This window comes from Odontesthes bonariensis, chromosome 22, assembly GCF_027942865.1.
Source record: "Odontesthes bonariensis isolate fOdoBon6 chromosome 22, fOdoBon6.hap1, whole genome shotgun sequence".
Taxonomy (NCBI): domain Eukaryota; kingdom Metazoa; phylum Chordata; class Actinopteri; order Atheriniformes; family Atherinopsidae; genus Odontesthes; species Odontesthes bonariensis.
The window spans coordinates 7,764,340-7,780,906 of record NC_134527.1 but is presented as its reverse complement, the minus strand read 5'-3'; the positions used below and the strand labels follow the sequence as shown (position 1 = coordinate 7,780,906).

The 16,567-nt window shown below is 40.0% G+C and overlaps 1 protein-coding gene across 1 annotated transcript in view; it reads right to left on the bottom strand.

Moving 5' to 3' along the window:
* Positions 1 to 240: 240 nt before the first annotated feature.
* Positions 241 to 16,567, bottom strand: part of LOC142372884 (leucine-rich repeat transmembrane neuronal protein 4) — a 107,832-nt gene continuing 91,505 nt past the window's right edge. The window contains exon 3 of the mRNA XM_075455886.1: positions 241 to 5,717. Within this exon, the coding sequence (XP_075312001.1) occupies positions 5,394 to 5,717 (324 nt within the window). The 3' untranslated portion in view covers positions 241 to 5,393. The remainder of the gene's footprint in view (positions 5,718 to 16,567) is intronic.

Here is a 16,567-nt window from a genome sequence, read left to right as displayed (position 1 = left end):
CTAAAACATGACGTTGGCTCGATTCTCTGTGTTATCACTGTTGCAGCCCCAGAGGCCCACAAGATAAGAAACTCCTTAGACCTTGTGCAAACATTGTTGCCCATTTATTATTACTTTTTTTTTCACGGGATGAGAAGCATTTCCCATAAATTGTGAAGTCAAGTTAATGTGAGAAGTCTGTAAAGTTGTTCTTTCATACCAGCACAAAATTGTGAGAAACAAGACAACACAACACAACTCCCATCTTTATATTTTTATTTCTGATATCATCATCAAAATTTTTACAAAACATTTTCTGACAATAATATACTCAAAGAAGAGCCATATTTTTGCGCTTGGACCAGGTTTCCACAAAAATGCTTTAGGTCTGAATACAGTAAAAAGAACAGAAATCCAAAAGAAAAAAATAACAACAAACCAGCTACCAAAGAAAACAATGCAGCGCATATTTACACCCTGCAGAAATCAGTGCTCTCTGCAGGAAATGGATGTGAGGGAGACAGCAAGGATTCTGTGGTTTGAATAGAAAGCATGTATGAGGCAGCAAAATGAAAAAAAAAAAATGTGAAAGTGTCTGAGCCTGCAAGGAAACAAAATCTAAATCTGACATTGCTCTTTCTCAGGTATCCTCTGCTTGTTCTCACAAGCCAACTGCAGTAGAAGAATTGAGCCCATTTGAATAAAAACTCTCTTTTATTCAGTGCTTACATTAAATCCAATTAAGGTTGCAAAATAGGCTTTGTCAGACAAACGAAAAAGTGTGTTTCCTCGACAGAGGTTAATGATCATGCCTTCCTTCTCTGTGCCACCTCTGACATGAGCAATGGCAGAAAAACAGAGCTGGGACAAAACAGGTCGAAGGTTAAAGACTTCCTGCTAATGTGAAACAGTGTGGAACAATAACAATCAATGGGGAACTGGCCTGAACATCACTAATGGTGACGTTGCTTCAAAGGAGGTTGAGGAGTAGGTGCGGCACTGTAGAGACACACGCACCCATCCACGCACTCACAGGCCATCTGGGTACATGATGGGTAGCCCAATCAGAAGCAATGCTGCCAGTCTCTTTTTAAGCATGACAGTCATTAATTCTTACCACTTTTCAGTCTGTACACACCCTAATGACACCAACAGTAACAGAAACTAAAATTGGCAGATGAAGAGCATTAGCTTTTTTTTTTTTTCCTAGCCCCCCTCTCAGTGTGTATACATGCTGACTCCAAAGAGCCAGGACTGTGTGCTCTATGGGCATACCCCTGTACAGCCGGCTCGTAAGACACAGATGTATGGCAGAAGAGGAAAAGCTGCAAATCCACGTCTGGCTTGGAATTAATTTTTCAAATCTATTTATCAGGTAATGGATTAGAGCCAACTGAACCGTCGCAGATGGCCTTGGGTGAACTGGAATGGATGGGTGTGTCAAAACCTGCAGTACTTTATTATCATTTATCAAGGTACTGTATGTGCGCAGCCTGTGTAACCTGTGTGTGTATATGTATTTATGCATGATTGTTTCTGCAGTGAAAGACTGACAATTCAAAATGGATTCTAGGTAATAGGGTAAATTATTCTTTATGTATGTTTGTATGAGGGCATGCATAATACATACAGTTCTGAAGGTACAAGTATGCCATTTTGTTTAAGCAGTGTGCCACGTGTAACTCTATATAGTACTTATGTGCGTGACTCGCGTGATTCAGAACCTGGCTGAAGCTGTTTGTGTAATTTCTTACAGTGGAAAAAAAGCTGCCTGGGCCTTTCAGAAAGATCACAAAGCTGCATTACAATAAAAAGTCCTCGCACTTACCCATTCATCCCTCGGCAACCTTCCTATTATACACCATTTCCATCTCCCCTTCTTTTCATCTCCTCTGCTGTCCGTCGCCCATCAGTAATGTGCATTTAGCTTTTCCTCTCAGCATAAACACTGGAATATGAAAGATTTTACTGCTATTCTTCAGACCTTGATTCACCCCACCCAAAGCAAAAGAGGAAAAGAGGAGAGAATTATTTAAAAAAAAAAAAAAAAAGGAATGATCCCCGTGGGGACAGGAGCCCGAACTCAAAGAACGGAAGGGGTTGGGAAGCTTGGGGTGTACAAAACTGTAAACAAATGCAGCAGAAGAGAAAATTAAGCCTGTTGGCATTGCGGGGCTAGCGCAGACGGTCCTGGAGTTCAGCTCAAACATGCATCATTAGCATGCAGCGCTTGTGCTTCCAGCTCCCTGATGGCAAAAGAAACGGACAAAAGACTAAATAATTACTGGCAGCGGAATTCGAACATTCCGCTGAACATATCCGATATTATCAGGGAGGTAGTCATCATTAATCGAATGTTGATTAGCAAGTGATTTAATTGTGAACATTAAAAGAGATTTTATAAGCATTTTCTAATTACCCAAGAAGAGCAAAGTAGCTTTGATCTCTGTGTTCACACTGAATTTAACCATTATCTTTGCTCTGAAACCTGGAGCAATTACAACACATAAGGGGAGCTGGGCTTTAGCACGAGACCCCAGAGTCAGTACCCAGCAGAAACCTCTCTCCAACAGAAGAGCAGGAAAGTGTTAGCAAACAACTTGCTTTCAATGCGGTGATGTTGTTCATGACACGGGTGGCTGGTTTCAGGGCAGTCCAGACGGGAAATATCTTTCTTACTGTTTGTCTCTGGCTCAGTGCTCCTCCCTAACTTGGAAAGTTTCCCAAAATATCAGCATGCGGACAGAAATAGAACATCATTAAACAGGTTCACCTGAGTCACCAAGCGGCTGACATGAAATTCAGGCCAAGGAGTTATCAGGGATGATATAGAGCAAGGCAAGACAATACATGGATAGAATTAAGAGAGCTCCCACTATAAAGACATTGGCACAGCTGCTATTATAAAGTAAACTCCACCAGCACTATTAAGCAACCGTACTGAGCGAATTGACTGCGTTTTTATGCAATGTCCTGTACACGAAGGGGTCTGAACCCTCCTTAGATTTTAGCGTCACTTGTTGTTTTGGGTCTGATGTTTGGTAAAACATTGAACAAAGTCATGGCACATCGAAAATAACACCCTTCACAAGTTAAAGTCTTGGTATAAAGAATAGCACACTCCCTCTCCCCGAGTAAACCTTAAAACGGCAGATTGTGTTGAAATTCCTAAACAAGAGGACTGGACTGGGATGCAGCTAACAACACATCGTTTGACCACCAACTGCAACATGAGCTCTCTAACATGTCTGATGTCGGAACAGAAAATATGGAAACGTGAGGTTTGGCGCTTTGAGAACATCCCACGAATGAGGCTCCCAATGTTTCTCTCCTCATGTGATTAAAATGATTGGATTTGAGAAATAACCTTAGCAATATAATTAGTTTAATGGTAGAGTCATGAAGGGAGCAGATAGAAAAATATTTATCATTGAAACAACAAGAGCGTTACAATAGGAACCTCCTCACCGAGTAGTCTTGGTAATATTTTCCCCCTGGAAAGCATATAAGGCTCCTCTTCTGTCCACAGTTTGTTTCAGAAGAAGTGTAGTTCATACTTTTTTTTTTCTTCTTTAAAGATTTATTATTTACACGATAAATAAGTTCTATGCGATTTTTGTCCTTTGATTAGTCTTATAGAATTTCTTGACATCATCTTTGAACACCTCAAAAACAGTCTCTTTTCTTTTTAAAACAAAAAAAGAAAAGAAATCTAAAAGATAATTCCCTATTTCTTTTAACTCGAGGGTGCATCCACTTTTGGCCCCTTGCAGTTTCAACTGCGGTTCAGTCACTTGTTTTGAGGGAGGACCAAGCACAGGTTCCACAACTCCCTGGAGTGAGACCACAGACATGTAGAAAACCACCCCAGTAACTGCTCATATTAAGCAGGAGATGATGTTTGACAGGCCATCCCCACCGTATGTGAAATCCTCAACAGCACCACAGGACATTGAGTAGCAGTGCTTGACACTGTGGCCAAAGGGTTACTGAGTGCATAAAAGTCCAGTGCTGCAGGCACGCTTTCAGGGAAAAAAAAAAAGCATGTCTGGCAATATTCCCAGTACAGTCCATGGGTTCATGTGTAGGTCAAAGAGGAGTCAACGTGCTGGTTCAACATTCCCCCACTAGGCATCATTGTTCTCTGCGGCGGGGACGGATGGGAGCACATAGACTGAGCTCTGCCAGCCCAGCAAGACGGTGCTCTTCAAATAGTCCAGTGTGATGAAAGTAAAACATTGACTCAACAATGTTTCAAATGACTGTTTTGGGGCAGTGAGAGTGGTTTGACCTTCAGTAAAGTGGTCCTTTTCAGGAATATGTACAATACTTTCATTCAAATGTTGTTATTTGCACATAAATTCCCCAGTGATCTCCTTTTCAAAGTATAGCAGTCATTCAGCTGGGAAGTAATCATTTACAGTTACTTGTTTTCTGCTTTGTAAAGGGCATCTGTATGTTCTTATGGAACATACTAGTTACTGTCGTTCATGGCAACACTAGAATATAGGTAACATGGATAACAACCAGTCTGATTTTGGGAGAACCAGCTGATCGTGTAATTGTGATAACTATCTCCTTAAAAATTCCAACTTATTTGCCGTTTTACTTGAGTTTTGAAAGTCCGCAAGGATGATCCCAGCTCATTTCATAACAACAGGGGCTTTGGTGATTAATGTGAACTGGCAGAGGCTTGTTTAGCAGTACAACTGATATTTAATGTATGTGCATTAAAGAAAGTTACGAATAAACTCTTTGGTTTGACATGCACATAAATGGTATCCAGTTGGAAATACCACACCCAGAAAAAAAAAAAACAAAGAAACAGAATCCGTATGTTACTATTTTGTTAAATAATGACATACAGTAGGTCTCTCTTCAACAGGTAATAAGTCAAGATTTTTAATAATAATCACAGTAGGATCCCTCTGCACTTCATATCGCCTGGCTCTACTTCTCAAATCTTTTATGTTACTCTGCCCACTTTTTGTGATTGAGACATTGTGTTTATTGCACTTTCCCTTTCACTTCAACACACTTTGACTGCTGCTGCGGACAGGTCCACCATTATCCTGACATGGGAGACCAGATTTGGGAACAAGGTAATGTTTTATGTCATATTCGGAGTGACCTTCCATAAGTCATTTGATAAGGGGTTTTCTAAGAGGTGCTTTCAAAAAGAAAATCAAAATGAATGGCAGAGACGTCTCACAATGTTGTATCATGATGTATCATCACTGTAATATCATGGTGAGACTGTGTTTCAGGTACCAAATCCCTCCTGACAAAAATTGAATATGTTTAGTTCATGTACTGAAAACAAGGCTCCACTGTATAACCACCTCACCTGCCCCTTCATTTTAAAGTCCCTGTGAATTGCAGGCCCGTGCCCCACCTCTTAACGCCTGAACTCACTAGCGTCCAAATTTGAGCGTGCCGGTGCGTTCAGCTGGAGGAAAAGGAACACCACTAGGACCTTCAGTTTGTGGTCTGAGGGGTGGTGGAGGGGAGCGAGGCCCTGGCACAGAGGCACCTATGCTGGCAGCAGAGGGCACAGCAGGCAGGGCCACTGTCTGTATAGTGCCCCTATCGCATGGTCCCAGGTCGTCAAGTCCCTCAAGGCCCTGAGGTGGTCCCTCATAGCCCATGTTGAGCCGCAGGGGTTGGTGGGCCTGGCAGTAGTCTACAATGGGTTGTTCGTACCGGTAGAAGGTCAGGGCACCCATCTGGTGGGGGACCTGTTTGGAAGGACAGAAAAGACGAGGACACAGATAAGGCGATGGAGGGAGTAAAGATGGATGGTGACACATGGACAGTGAAGGAAACGGAGAGAGAAGAGGGAACAAAGGAAGAAAGAGAGATATCGGTTAGACATAGGTTCACAGCCAGAAAATCTATCTCAGTGTCTGAGATGTGGTGGCAGAATAACTTTCAGCACTTACAATCAGGAGACCAGACTAAGGACTCTTGTTTTAACCTTGTTTCATCACCAAACACAGAAAATATATACTTTAAAAAAGCAGCTAAAAAAGAAAGAAACGTGAATCGGATAGGTTCTCATTAACTGGTTTGAAGTGATTAAATGAGACCGCATGGTGTCGCCACAGGGTGTTACCATGTAGGAGGTAGTTTTGCTGCATAGAAAAAAAATAATAATAAAAAAACAACAACTGCAGGGGACATCCAATGGAGAGAGCTTTGGCAGGAATCTGGGATGCTATATCTTATATGGGAATATGCCGGTCAGTCATATAAATTCACTGTTTGCCAGCTCAGACTGGAAACATTTGATGAGTTACATCATTTTAGTCTTTGTGTCAGACATGACTACCAAAATTGATTAAATTTCCCTTAATGAATCAATCCTTTCCTGAAAAGACGAAAACCATCTCCAGCAAGTATAGAAACATTCTTGAGCCTTTGTGGAAGGTTTCTCAGTTTTTATCATTACTGTTCACCTTCTGTTGTCCATATCTTCTAAATGCAAATCAAAACTGGAATGGAAACACCAGCTAATCTGTGTTAAAATGTATTCTTTCATTTGCCATGTTTTTTTTCCACATTAAACCACCTGTATTTTTAAAAGGTAAATATAGGTAACCAGGGCAGCTTGCCCCATGTAATCCAGCAACATCAGCCACAGCTGTGTCATTTCGATTTTCACTTACTTAAATTATATATTGAAGTTATCCCATGCAGTTAATTTGTTACACAGTTCATTGTGCCTGTGCGACTCAAAACCTACACTTAGTTTGGCAGATCACTTCTGGCTCTCTGTGAATGTCCTCACATGGTAACCACCTGAACCTCCACTTATCCAAAACCAAAGTCACTTGGAAAAACACTTTGTACTGTCAAGCATCTGCAAAAACTACAATAACACTTTCCAGCTGTTAGAAATACATTTTTTTGTGGAAGTATTAATTGTCTTCCTGCTGTGACGACTCACTGTTGTTTGCTTTTCACAAGTGTAAAAAAGGCATGTTGTATGATTTTCACTCAAAGAATGCTGCAGATGACAACAGCACAGATGCCTTTGTGCTCAACCTTTGGTACAAGAGCCGGAACACATAAGCCTTATCTCCCTCCAGTGCCAGGCCACTTGTGTCACAGCCAGGAGCCCTCATCACATCTGGCTGACTTGTCTGGTTCTGTGTTCCCCCAACAGACCTGAACACGGTGCAAAACAAGCAGATGAGACTTTCGCGACACTCTGTCTCCCTAACTTTAAATCACACACTTATTCGCCAATTAAGAGATTTCTAGCAGGCCGTGAAAACAGCAGGGTAAAATGGCAGTTGACCTGGATTAAACACCACAGGCTGCCAGAGAGGCAGATCATCTGATCTGTACACACAGGCGACAAGAAGCACACAACTGCTGGAGCTACAGATGTGACAAAGCACAGAAGACATGAATAATACAACCACTGACTCTTGAGGAGGTGTCGAAGGCAGAGCAAGAGTCACACGCGCACCATCTCTCCTGTAGAACCTTCACGTTTTACTTTTAAACTAATCGAGTGATTGGAACAAGTTGTTATCCAGTCGTTGATCAGAACGCCATTCGCATTCTTGTACACTGAAAAATTTTACACGCAGAAAAATAGAATTTCTTGCACCAAAGAAGAATTTTGCAGACTATATTGTTTTTAGCCGCAAGATGTGGATATTTATATTTCCAGTTTCTTTTTTTCTTCAAGAATTTGAAGTGGATTAAAACAATGCTTCTTTAAGGAATGACAGATATTTTTTAAAATGTAGAAAATTTCAAATGCAGAAACCTCAAAACAGCTGCTGCATAAAATCTAAACTAACTGAATAATTAATTCAGATGAACATCACCTAACATGCATGTTTTTGGACGGTGGGAGGAAGCCAGAGTACCCGGAGAGAACCCACGCATACACGGGGAGAACATGTAAGCTCCACACAGAAAGGCCCCAGCTGAGAATTGAACCTTAAACCCTCTTGCTGTGAGGTGACAGTGCTAACCAGCACACCACCGTGCAGCCCCCCAAAAAGATGCAAACAAATTAAATTCAAAATTAAGAAAGGTTTGATAAACTCAGCTACTTTAATCAAACGTAGCATCTAAAATAACCCTGATAAGAGAAATATTATTTTAGGTAAGGGAACAGAATTTAAGCCATGATTCTTTCAAAAAGCCAACTCACTGTTAATGTAATGCAGATATATGCGTGTGGAAAAGGGGGAGCAGTGTGTGTGAGGAGCTCCAGATTTCAAAGTCGGAGCTAACGCAGCTTGGCAGTTCAGGAATTACTCTAAACCAAGGGGCTGAAATGAAGCCACTCCGAAGGAATTAATACCAACTCTGTTTTAGATAATAAAAAGTTTTGTTTGTAGCTTCATGCTATACTGTAACACTTTGTCACAATACAGAGCAGCATTGCAAACTGCACAGAGTCCTGGACTTGGTTTAAAAAGCTTCTGTTCATATGGAGATAATCTAATTAGTAGTGCTTACATCTTTGCAAAACACTTTTCAGAACTCCAATCCAGCCTTTCTTTCAATTATGCCTGTGCACCTCCAGAACCGCCACCCTACCTACTGTCTCTACCTCGTTCCTCCTCAAATGGACTCCATTAAGCGAGGCTGACTCATTACATTATGGGCACTCAGTGGATTACTTCCCTCATTCCGCTCTCAGTTCAAACCCCCTCACCAACCCTGCTGCTGCCACACCAGCACCTCCTCCTCTCTTGTCACACACACCTCAGTCCCCCTCACCTCCCACTCCCCAGCCACATTCATTCAGTGAATTAATGGACCGATAGTATCTCCTAGCCATTTCAGTTTTTTCTATCAAATGTCTGGGTGTAAATCTAGTTTTTTGCAGGTTTACATGCAAGTATGAGTATACAGGAATGACAATCTGTGAATGTTTGATAGAAAATACAGAGACAAAACTTCAAGGAAAATGGCAAACAGTTTAATGTTACAAAAATAATCGTCTAAATTTTGTGTGGCTGTGACTTGAATATCTGACATATGAGACAGCATTACTTCCAAATTGCTCCTTTTGTCACTTTTTGTGAGCAAAAGGTGCAATTTCTTCATACATATTTGCAAGCTAGACCTTTTTCATCTGCATTTTTACCTCTTCGTATTAGGACACCCAGTAGTCTGTTAACAACAAAAAATGCAACTTAGCTAAATCTAGGGCCAGATGCATAAAACTGTGTCATGACTAAAGCTGTGTGTACACACAAAGGAAGAAATATGCATATGTATTTTTTACATCAGATTTATAAACCCGTGTCATCCCATAGGTGTCTTTTATAAATCTCAATAATGAAGAAACTACACACGCATACAAGAACTTGATTTCCACTCCAATTTTTAGATATGAGTGTTTGTTATTGGCATATCAAGACTTATTTGCACCACAACTAAAGGCATTATAATGAATACATCAATAAAGAAGAGCAGTTTTACCAAATATAATACTGAGATACTCGTCAGCAAAAAATAAATAAATTAAACACCTTGTTTTCTCCTAATATTGGAGTTAAATTGCTACGCAAATATTTTTACACACTGTCAGAACAATGTGAGGTTCACACATTTTACTTTTATGATGTCTATGCATCTTTTATGCATCTGGCCCCTGGCTGAACAAACAGACGTACACTTTCTTTTCGCTTTCCAAATCTTCTCAACCTAGGTAGTTCGAGTTGGAAGGAAAAGGGTTGAATCTTATCTAACACCACCACCCTCCTTTCCCTCCAATTTGAAAATAGACTGTTTCTTTTATTCATGCTCTTTTTATCCTTTATCCACTGCTGGCATCTTCTTCTGCCAGCTGGATCACCGCTCACCATATTGTTATAGAGTTAAAATAAATTGCAGGGGAAAAAATCCCATAGAAGTTGCAATTTTTCCTGAGCAATTTAATTTAATTCATAAGCCATGTGCTTTAATTTTGTAGGCCATGTACTGGTATAAAGTCACTTTCTACATAGGATACTGATTTTAGCAGTAAATGCAGTTGCCTGTCATGTCTTGATTTTAAAAGTATCTCTGCCATGCCTATTCTATTAGTCAGTTTTATTTTTATGTACAGGGGATATCAGACATTTCTGTTAGCCACACTCAGATCCATTCTTTTTCTATACCTGCTTAATCCAATTCACCTGGAGCATATCCCATCTACCATTGTGCAAGAGGCAGGGCATGCCCTGGATAGATCTCTAACAAGACAAACAACCATCAAATAACCTAACATGCATGTCTTTGGACAGTGGGAGGAAGTATGTGGAGAGAACCCGCACATACACAGGGAGAACATGCCACACAAAGTTTATGTCTGATAGAAAAACATTTCTAATTCAGTGAATCCATATATTCTTGGTCCTGTTGCGACCTGAGCACAACAATTACATATTCAATCCTGAATTGCATCCAATTATATTTCCACTAAAGTGAAAACGTATCCATGAACACTTTTTTTTTATTGACTGGCATAAACGGTACATATCTGTTGGACATGGTATGGGAGCTAGACTGATGCTTTTTACATGTGTATCTTACCAGGCTAAAACCATCAAATCAGCCTGTAGCTAAAACACAATGAAACATCCAGTGTCCTCTGCTGGCAGCTATGGGCTGCTTCTAGTACTTTGTCAATTTGATGGATTGAAGTTTGCTCTTGATCAGTGGTGATAGACAGATGCTACATCCAGTCACTAAATGAGTATTTTTAGTTTCCATGGAGCACTTTCCAGATGGTTCAATGTAAGAAGTATGGCTGCCATAGTTAACATACAGAAGCATTTAAGCGGTCTCATTTCTCATCTCATATTTGTTTATTTTTTGTCATCTGCGGTATGTGCAGCTCTGGGCAACTTTACAGCCAATTCATTCTCACTCCAACTGTGTCACATGCAGCCATTTTGTCAGGATCCCCTTAGCATCCTAAATAAACACAGAGAGAGGCCATAAGCATCAGTCTTCAATGATTGTGGGTGGATGTACTGAAATGGCATATTTCAAACAAACTCTCCAAAGAGTTTTCCAAACACGATCAACTAGTTTTGATGTCTACTTGGAACCAAACAGCAAGCGAAAATTAAAGCAAAGACTGGGTGAAAAAAAGAGATAAAAGGAAATGCCAAACAACAAAGTGAAAAAACAAATGTATCACATCCGAATCCAGTGTCAAACTTTTGATTTATACCGCCCTAACTTTTCTATGCAAACCTTCACATCTGCTCATAAAGTAAGCACGCGTAAGCCATAAGAAGTTGGGAGTTTTACTGATGCCAAAGAACACTGTATACCTCCCCTAAAGATGCCAAGTGGCCCTGACAGAAGAGCAGTGTGTGAAGAGAGGGAGTCGGTGCAGCACAGCCCATGCTATATCACAAGTCACAGTGAGGCAGTGCCCAGTTCAAATCTCTGCTCCACCAGTTTTCTCTGTGCTATCCGGTTTTCTCCCACAGTCCGAAAACACGCACATTCCGTTAACTGGTGATTCCAAATTGATGGTAGGTGTAACCGTGACTGTGCTTGGTTGTCTGCCTCTCTGTGTCAGGCCTATGATGGAGTGCTAACCTACCCATGTTATAACCTATGGCAACCGGCACAGGCTCCACACCCTCTCTGAATCATGGATGAAGGATAAACAAAATCAATGGATAGATAGATGGATGTTCCAGTCAGCAGGAAAACAGAGAGATGTTTAAAAAGCAAGATCATTGTGAATTTGAGATTAAGTCAGAGGAAGGGATTTCTCCCTGTGAGAAGATGGCATTTAAGAGGGATGAGGGACTTGAGGGGTCCGAAACATGTGTATGTATTTTATCTCAGGTCACATTCGGGTTACATTATGGATAGGTAGCATTCCATTGAATATCCACTGACAAATAAGGTCAAATGGGACACCACTACGGATACAACTTTGACTGAAGTCTCGAAAAAGACAAAAGACTATTTCAGAAATTCTGTTGTTTATCAAGTCTGAGAGCTTAAGTTGGAGCAGGTTCACCCTCATTGCGTATTGTATTCTGTGGCCCCTAACTGTCAGAAACTATGAGCATAAAAGAAAAAACGAAAAACTCTCCCAACTTCCTATGCAGCACCACAGGAAGGATTTTTTTCTTCTTGGGAACTCTGCCACCATTAAACTTCACGTGTTACAGTTGACAATGACAATGGCATTCTGCCTTCTAGTGGATTTTTATCTAAGTATGCTTCAATGCTCTCGAGGGTCACCTCAAGCCTTCAAACTTTGCACAGTCTGCTCAAGGAGATTAAACCAGTCACTCCAGTCTCATCTTTGAAATCCTCTCTGAAATTGCTTTTGTGTTAACTGTGCATGCTTTAGAAACTTTGTGATACTCTTTAGTGTAATTTTTATTAGGGCTCGTCAAATGAAGTTGTGAGAATATTTTTCTCGTTAGAGACACTTCTGTGTGTGTTCCACAACCAGCAACTGTAAAACCACTTCGGTCTATACTGTGTACATTCTCACAGCAGCTCTAATTTGTTAGAGTCAATAGCGACTCTTAAAACGCCCCAAATACCATAACCTCCTTTTTACAGCTTTCCAGTGCCCTTTAGAAGTTTTGTTTCTCTTTGCATTTATGCTTTTATGAGCAGCGAAGGAGGCAGTAACAGTTCCAGTCAGACAATGCTAATGCCTCCCTGGGCTTTAGAAGCATTACGGTTCAAAAGTCTGCCGCTTTCCCTGCCAAATACTTTGATCCACTCTAGTCACTCTATTGTGGCACGCATAAGCATAACAAAGGGAAGAGGAGTTGGAGAAGACTCCCACTAAAATGCTGCTTTGGCTTTACTTTTCTTAAATTCTTATTACATTGTAGTCTTTATTTCTGTAAACCCTTGAAGTATATCGTTACACCATTTTGAGCACTGAAATCTCCCTTGTTCCCCATCCTCCTTTGAAGATGTAATTTCTCAAAAATGTAACAGTTAGTTGTTCTTTCTGTGTACATAAATCTTTAATATTTTATTATTGTTATCATTCGTCATTCTTGTTTTCATAAGTCATTCTGAGGAATTACTGAAATGCCAAGTTATTGGAAATTGTTAAACTGCCCTTTTCTCGTCTTTGCCTTTTTCCTGTATTCCTCTTTCTGGAAGACTTGTAATATATCACCATAATTCATTGTGGGTCATTTATATTTAATGCTGGTAGTGATTCATTTTTGATGTTGGGGTTCTGTGTTTATATTGAAACTGTTTTAGTAAAACAAATGTCTACAGTGTTCTGTTATTGTACAAAGTACTTGGTGCAGTTGATAACAATGTTCAATTTCTCACTGCAAATTGAATATGTAATCTGAGTGTAATGCTGCAGGTTCTTAATTTATGAAAGATCGGGAAAAAAAAGTAGTTGGCATAGTTCTTACGCTTTAATGGTTTCTCCACATTGGGTCCAATTTGATTCTGACTTAATTTAGTCAAAGCTTTGTTAGGGATGGAAGTGGTGGTAGCACAGATGGCAGAAATAGTACTTGTAGTTATATTTTGTAGAATAATTTGCAGCATGCTTGTGTGTGTTGGGTTTGGGTGTAGATTCTCGGTCATACAGGTCATGGTAGTGTGAAAAGCTTCAATAGAGAGGCAACTGGACTTGTTTTCTTAGTTTGTACCTTCAATTGATTAAAAAGATCCTCTCACAATAGTGAATATTCTGTTTGGATTATGATCACATTTTAGGAAACGAATGACTTTGAGGCTACACATTTGGTGAGAAAGACCGATTACTGTGTCCATGTCTTTGCATAAAATTTATACTTTTGTATCACAATCATTCATCATTAATGAGCTTAGATTCTTTATTCTGCCTTAGATGATTTTACACAACAAGCCATTTTTAAGATTTGTGAGAAAGTTTCATTATGCTAGAGAAACAGAACCTTCCTGGTATGTGCTACATGGCAGCAGTTCAGCAAAGATGGGGAGCCAGTCGCTCACATACCTACACATATCTGCGTCGCCAGAAGAGAAAATTAAACAGCTGTTCATCTGAGTTGGTGAATAAATTACAGTTCTTACAGAGCTGTGAATATTTCTCACTTGTAAAAAGTTTGCTCCCCTGTTCTGACTCTCGGTCAGTGACACCAAGAAAGCATTATCACAACACTTAAATGTGCTGACTCTGTTTCTTCGGCGACGTCATCGATCAGTCTTGTTCGACTTTGCTGTCATATATTAACGGGTGGGCTGGTTGGCTCAGACTAATATTTGTTCTATATTTCTACTTTAAGTACATTTCTAGTATGACTGCAGTTAGTGGGCAAAACAGGGTCACTTATCATGAGCTAGTCCACGCATTATATGTTCTGTTTTTAGTCGGTGATTACTGTACAGCAAAATGGTCCATTTCTAATCTGTAAACTGGACAAGTTGAACTCTTGTTTATTTTTGTTTTTTTTTCTCTAAGAAAAAGATTGAGGATCAAAACACAAGTTTGCACCCCATGTTGAATAATAGGAATTGCAAATGCCCCATTTGCACCAAAGATGCAAATGACCTTATGCTTGAAAGCTGTTGTTGGCACATTCACACTTTTTAGTGGTAACGTCGGTGTTACTGACCCACCCACGAAGTCTTTGAGTCATTTAGGTCATTGTCACCAGTGGATTGTTGACCTGCCTGACCAAGATGTGAGATGTATTGGTCACATATTCAAAGTGTGAATGACTGTGAAACCGCCTGGGGACGAGAGCAAGTGCATTGTAAGTGTTAGCTAGGTGACACCTGAGGCAAACATATTGGTCAGGAAAATAAACATTTTAAAGGTGACAATGACCCACAGAATAGGCAGGTGGGTCGGTGACGTAGGTATGACTTCAACGACTCAAAGTGTAAACACATTAGTTGAAAAGTCCTCAATGGTCAGTCAGAACTAAAGAAGCCTTCCGCAATAACGATTTATTAGGCACCAAGAAAAGAAGTCCCATTGCCCTCTGTTCATGTACTTATGACATTTTGAAATGTAGACATGACAAGCTGGGGATCTAACCAGCAAACTTCCAATCTCGGGGCGATCTCTCTCATCTGTTGACCCACCTGTGAGCAACCCATACCTATTGCCAAAACAGTAGCCAAGAAAACAATCCTTCTTCAACGGACAGACAGAGAAAAGATGTCAAGAGTACCGAGGCACCTTCTATTATGTGATCTTATCTCCAGAGAAAAATAATTGACTCCTCCAACAGATTCTAGACACCATTTATCAATAGCACTTGGCTACCTGTGAAACCCAAACTAATAAGCACACAAATGCACACAGAGTGCATGCAAGGTAAATCAGCTCCATCAAGATAGCCACCCAGGAACTTCCACCTGCTTTAACAGATAACGGGTAATCATTAGTACAATTACTCTGACCCTTTCACTCTTATCTGTATCATGACAAGTATTATTTTCCATTTGCCTTCTTGTAATTGTTTGTTCTGTTAGACGTCTATTTCTGCATTTTATTCCTATTATAACATTTGCCAATCTGTCGCTACCGCTGTTCTCCTCTGCATTTCAACAAATAAATGAATTCATAAATAAATACATAAATATGAGTGCTAACAAAAGAAAAGAAGGCTGAAAACAATAATCCATCAAAAGTCTCAGAAATACAGAAATGTTTCAGAGAAACATTCTTGTGCTTTATAGATTATTTATATAATTTCCCTTGTATTAGTGTAAGTATCTTTTAACTTAATATTTGGAACCAAGTGAGCACTCTACATTCAACTAGTTTAATTTGTAAAACAGGCACGAGAAATACCAATAAACTGAAAAGCTGCAGCGCACAACATCCCGTAGTATAGATATATGTTGATAGGTTTGGAGGTAGGAGTATTTATTATGTTTTTATCTGTGTCACTGTGTGAGATCATAAACCTGCTAATTAACTCAATAAACCCTCTATTAATTCAAACCAGAACACCATAATTATGTATCATCTGCATATTGTGAATTTTGGGGTGCAAACATGTGCGGGACCGTGTGTGTGTGGTTTTTCACAAACAGCGCTTTGCCATGTGGGTGAGCGTCTTTAAAATGCATGCTGCTCTAGTGTGCGGGGGTTTGTCAGCTCAGCTCAGATGTTGCTAGGCGGGCATCAATGACACAGAGCCCACCAGTCAGCTTTTCAGCAGCGTAGTGTGTCTGAGGAGGTGTGAAGCTAAACACCAACAGTTTGTTTTCAGACAGCCCATCCCGAGAGAGACACTTACCCAGTTGCATGTGTAAATGTGTGTGTGTTAACACAAATTATTCATGTCCATGCCAAATTCTGATTCATATTTACTTCCTGTTTGACCAATGCATGTTCCTATGACAGGAAATGACAAAAATAGCTCACAAGTGATATTCAGACAATGATGTTATTGGTAAACTAATTTGTAAATTTTTTTCATATTGACAATTGAAAAATATGGAAAAAATGTAGACTTCCGCAGATAAAACCTTTTATTTGCCATCACAGGATTCAATACCATTGCTCTTTGCATGTCTTCCCTGAGATTTTTGACAAAATCTTTGTGGCAACAATTTCCAAGTCACTTAAATTTGCAAGTGGAGCGTTAATCTATTG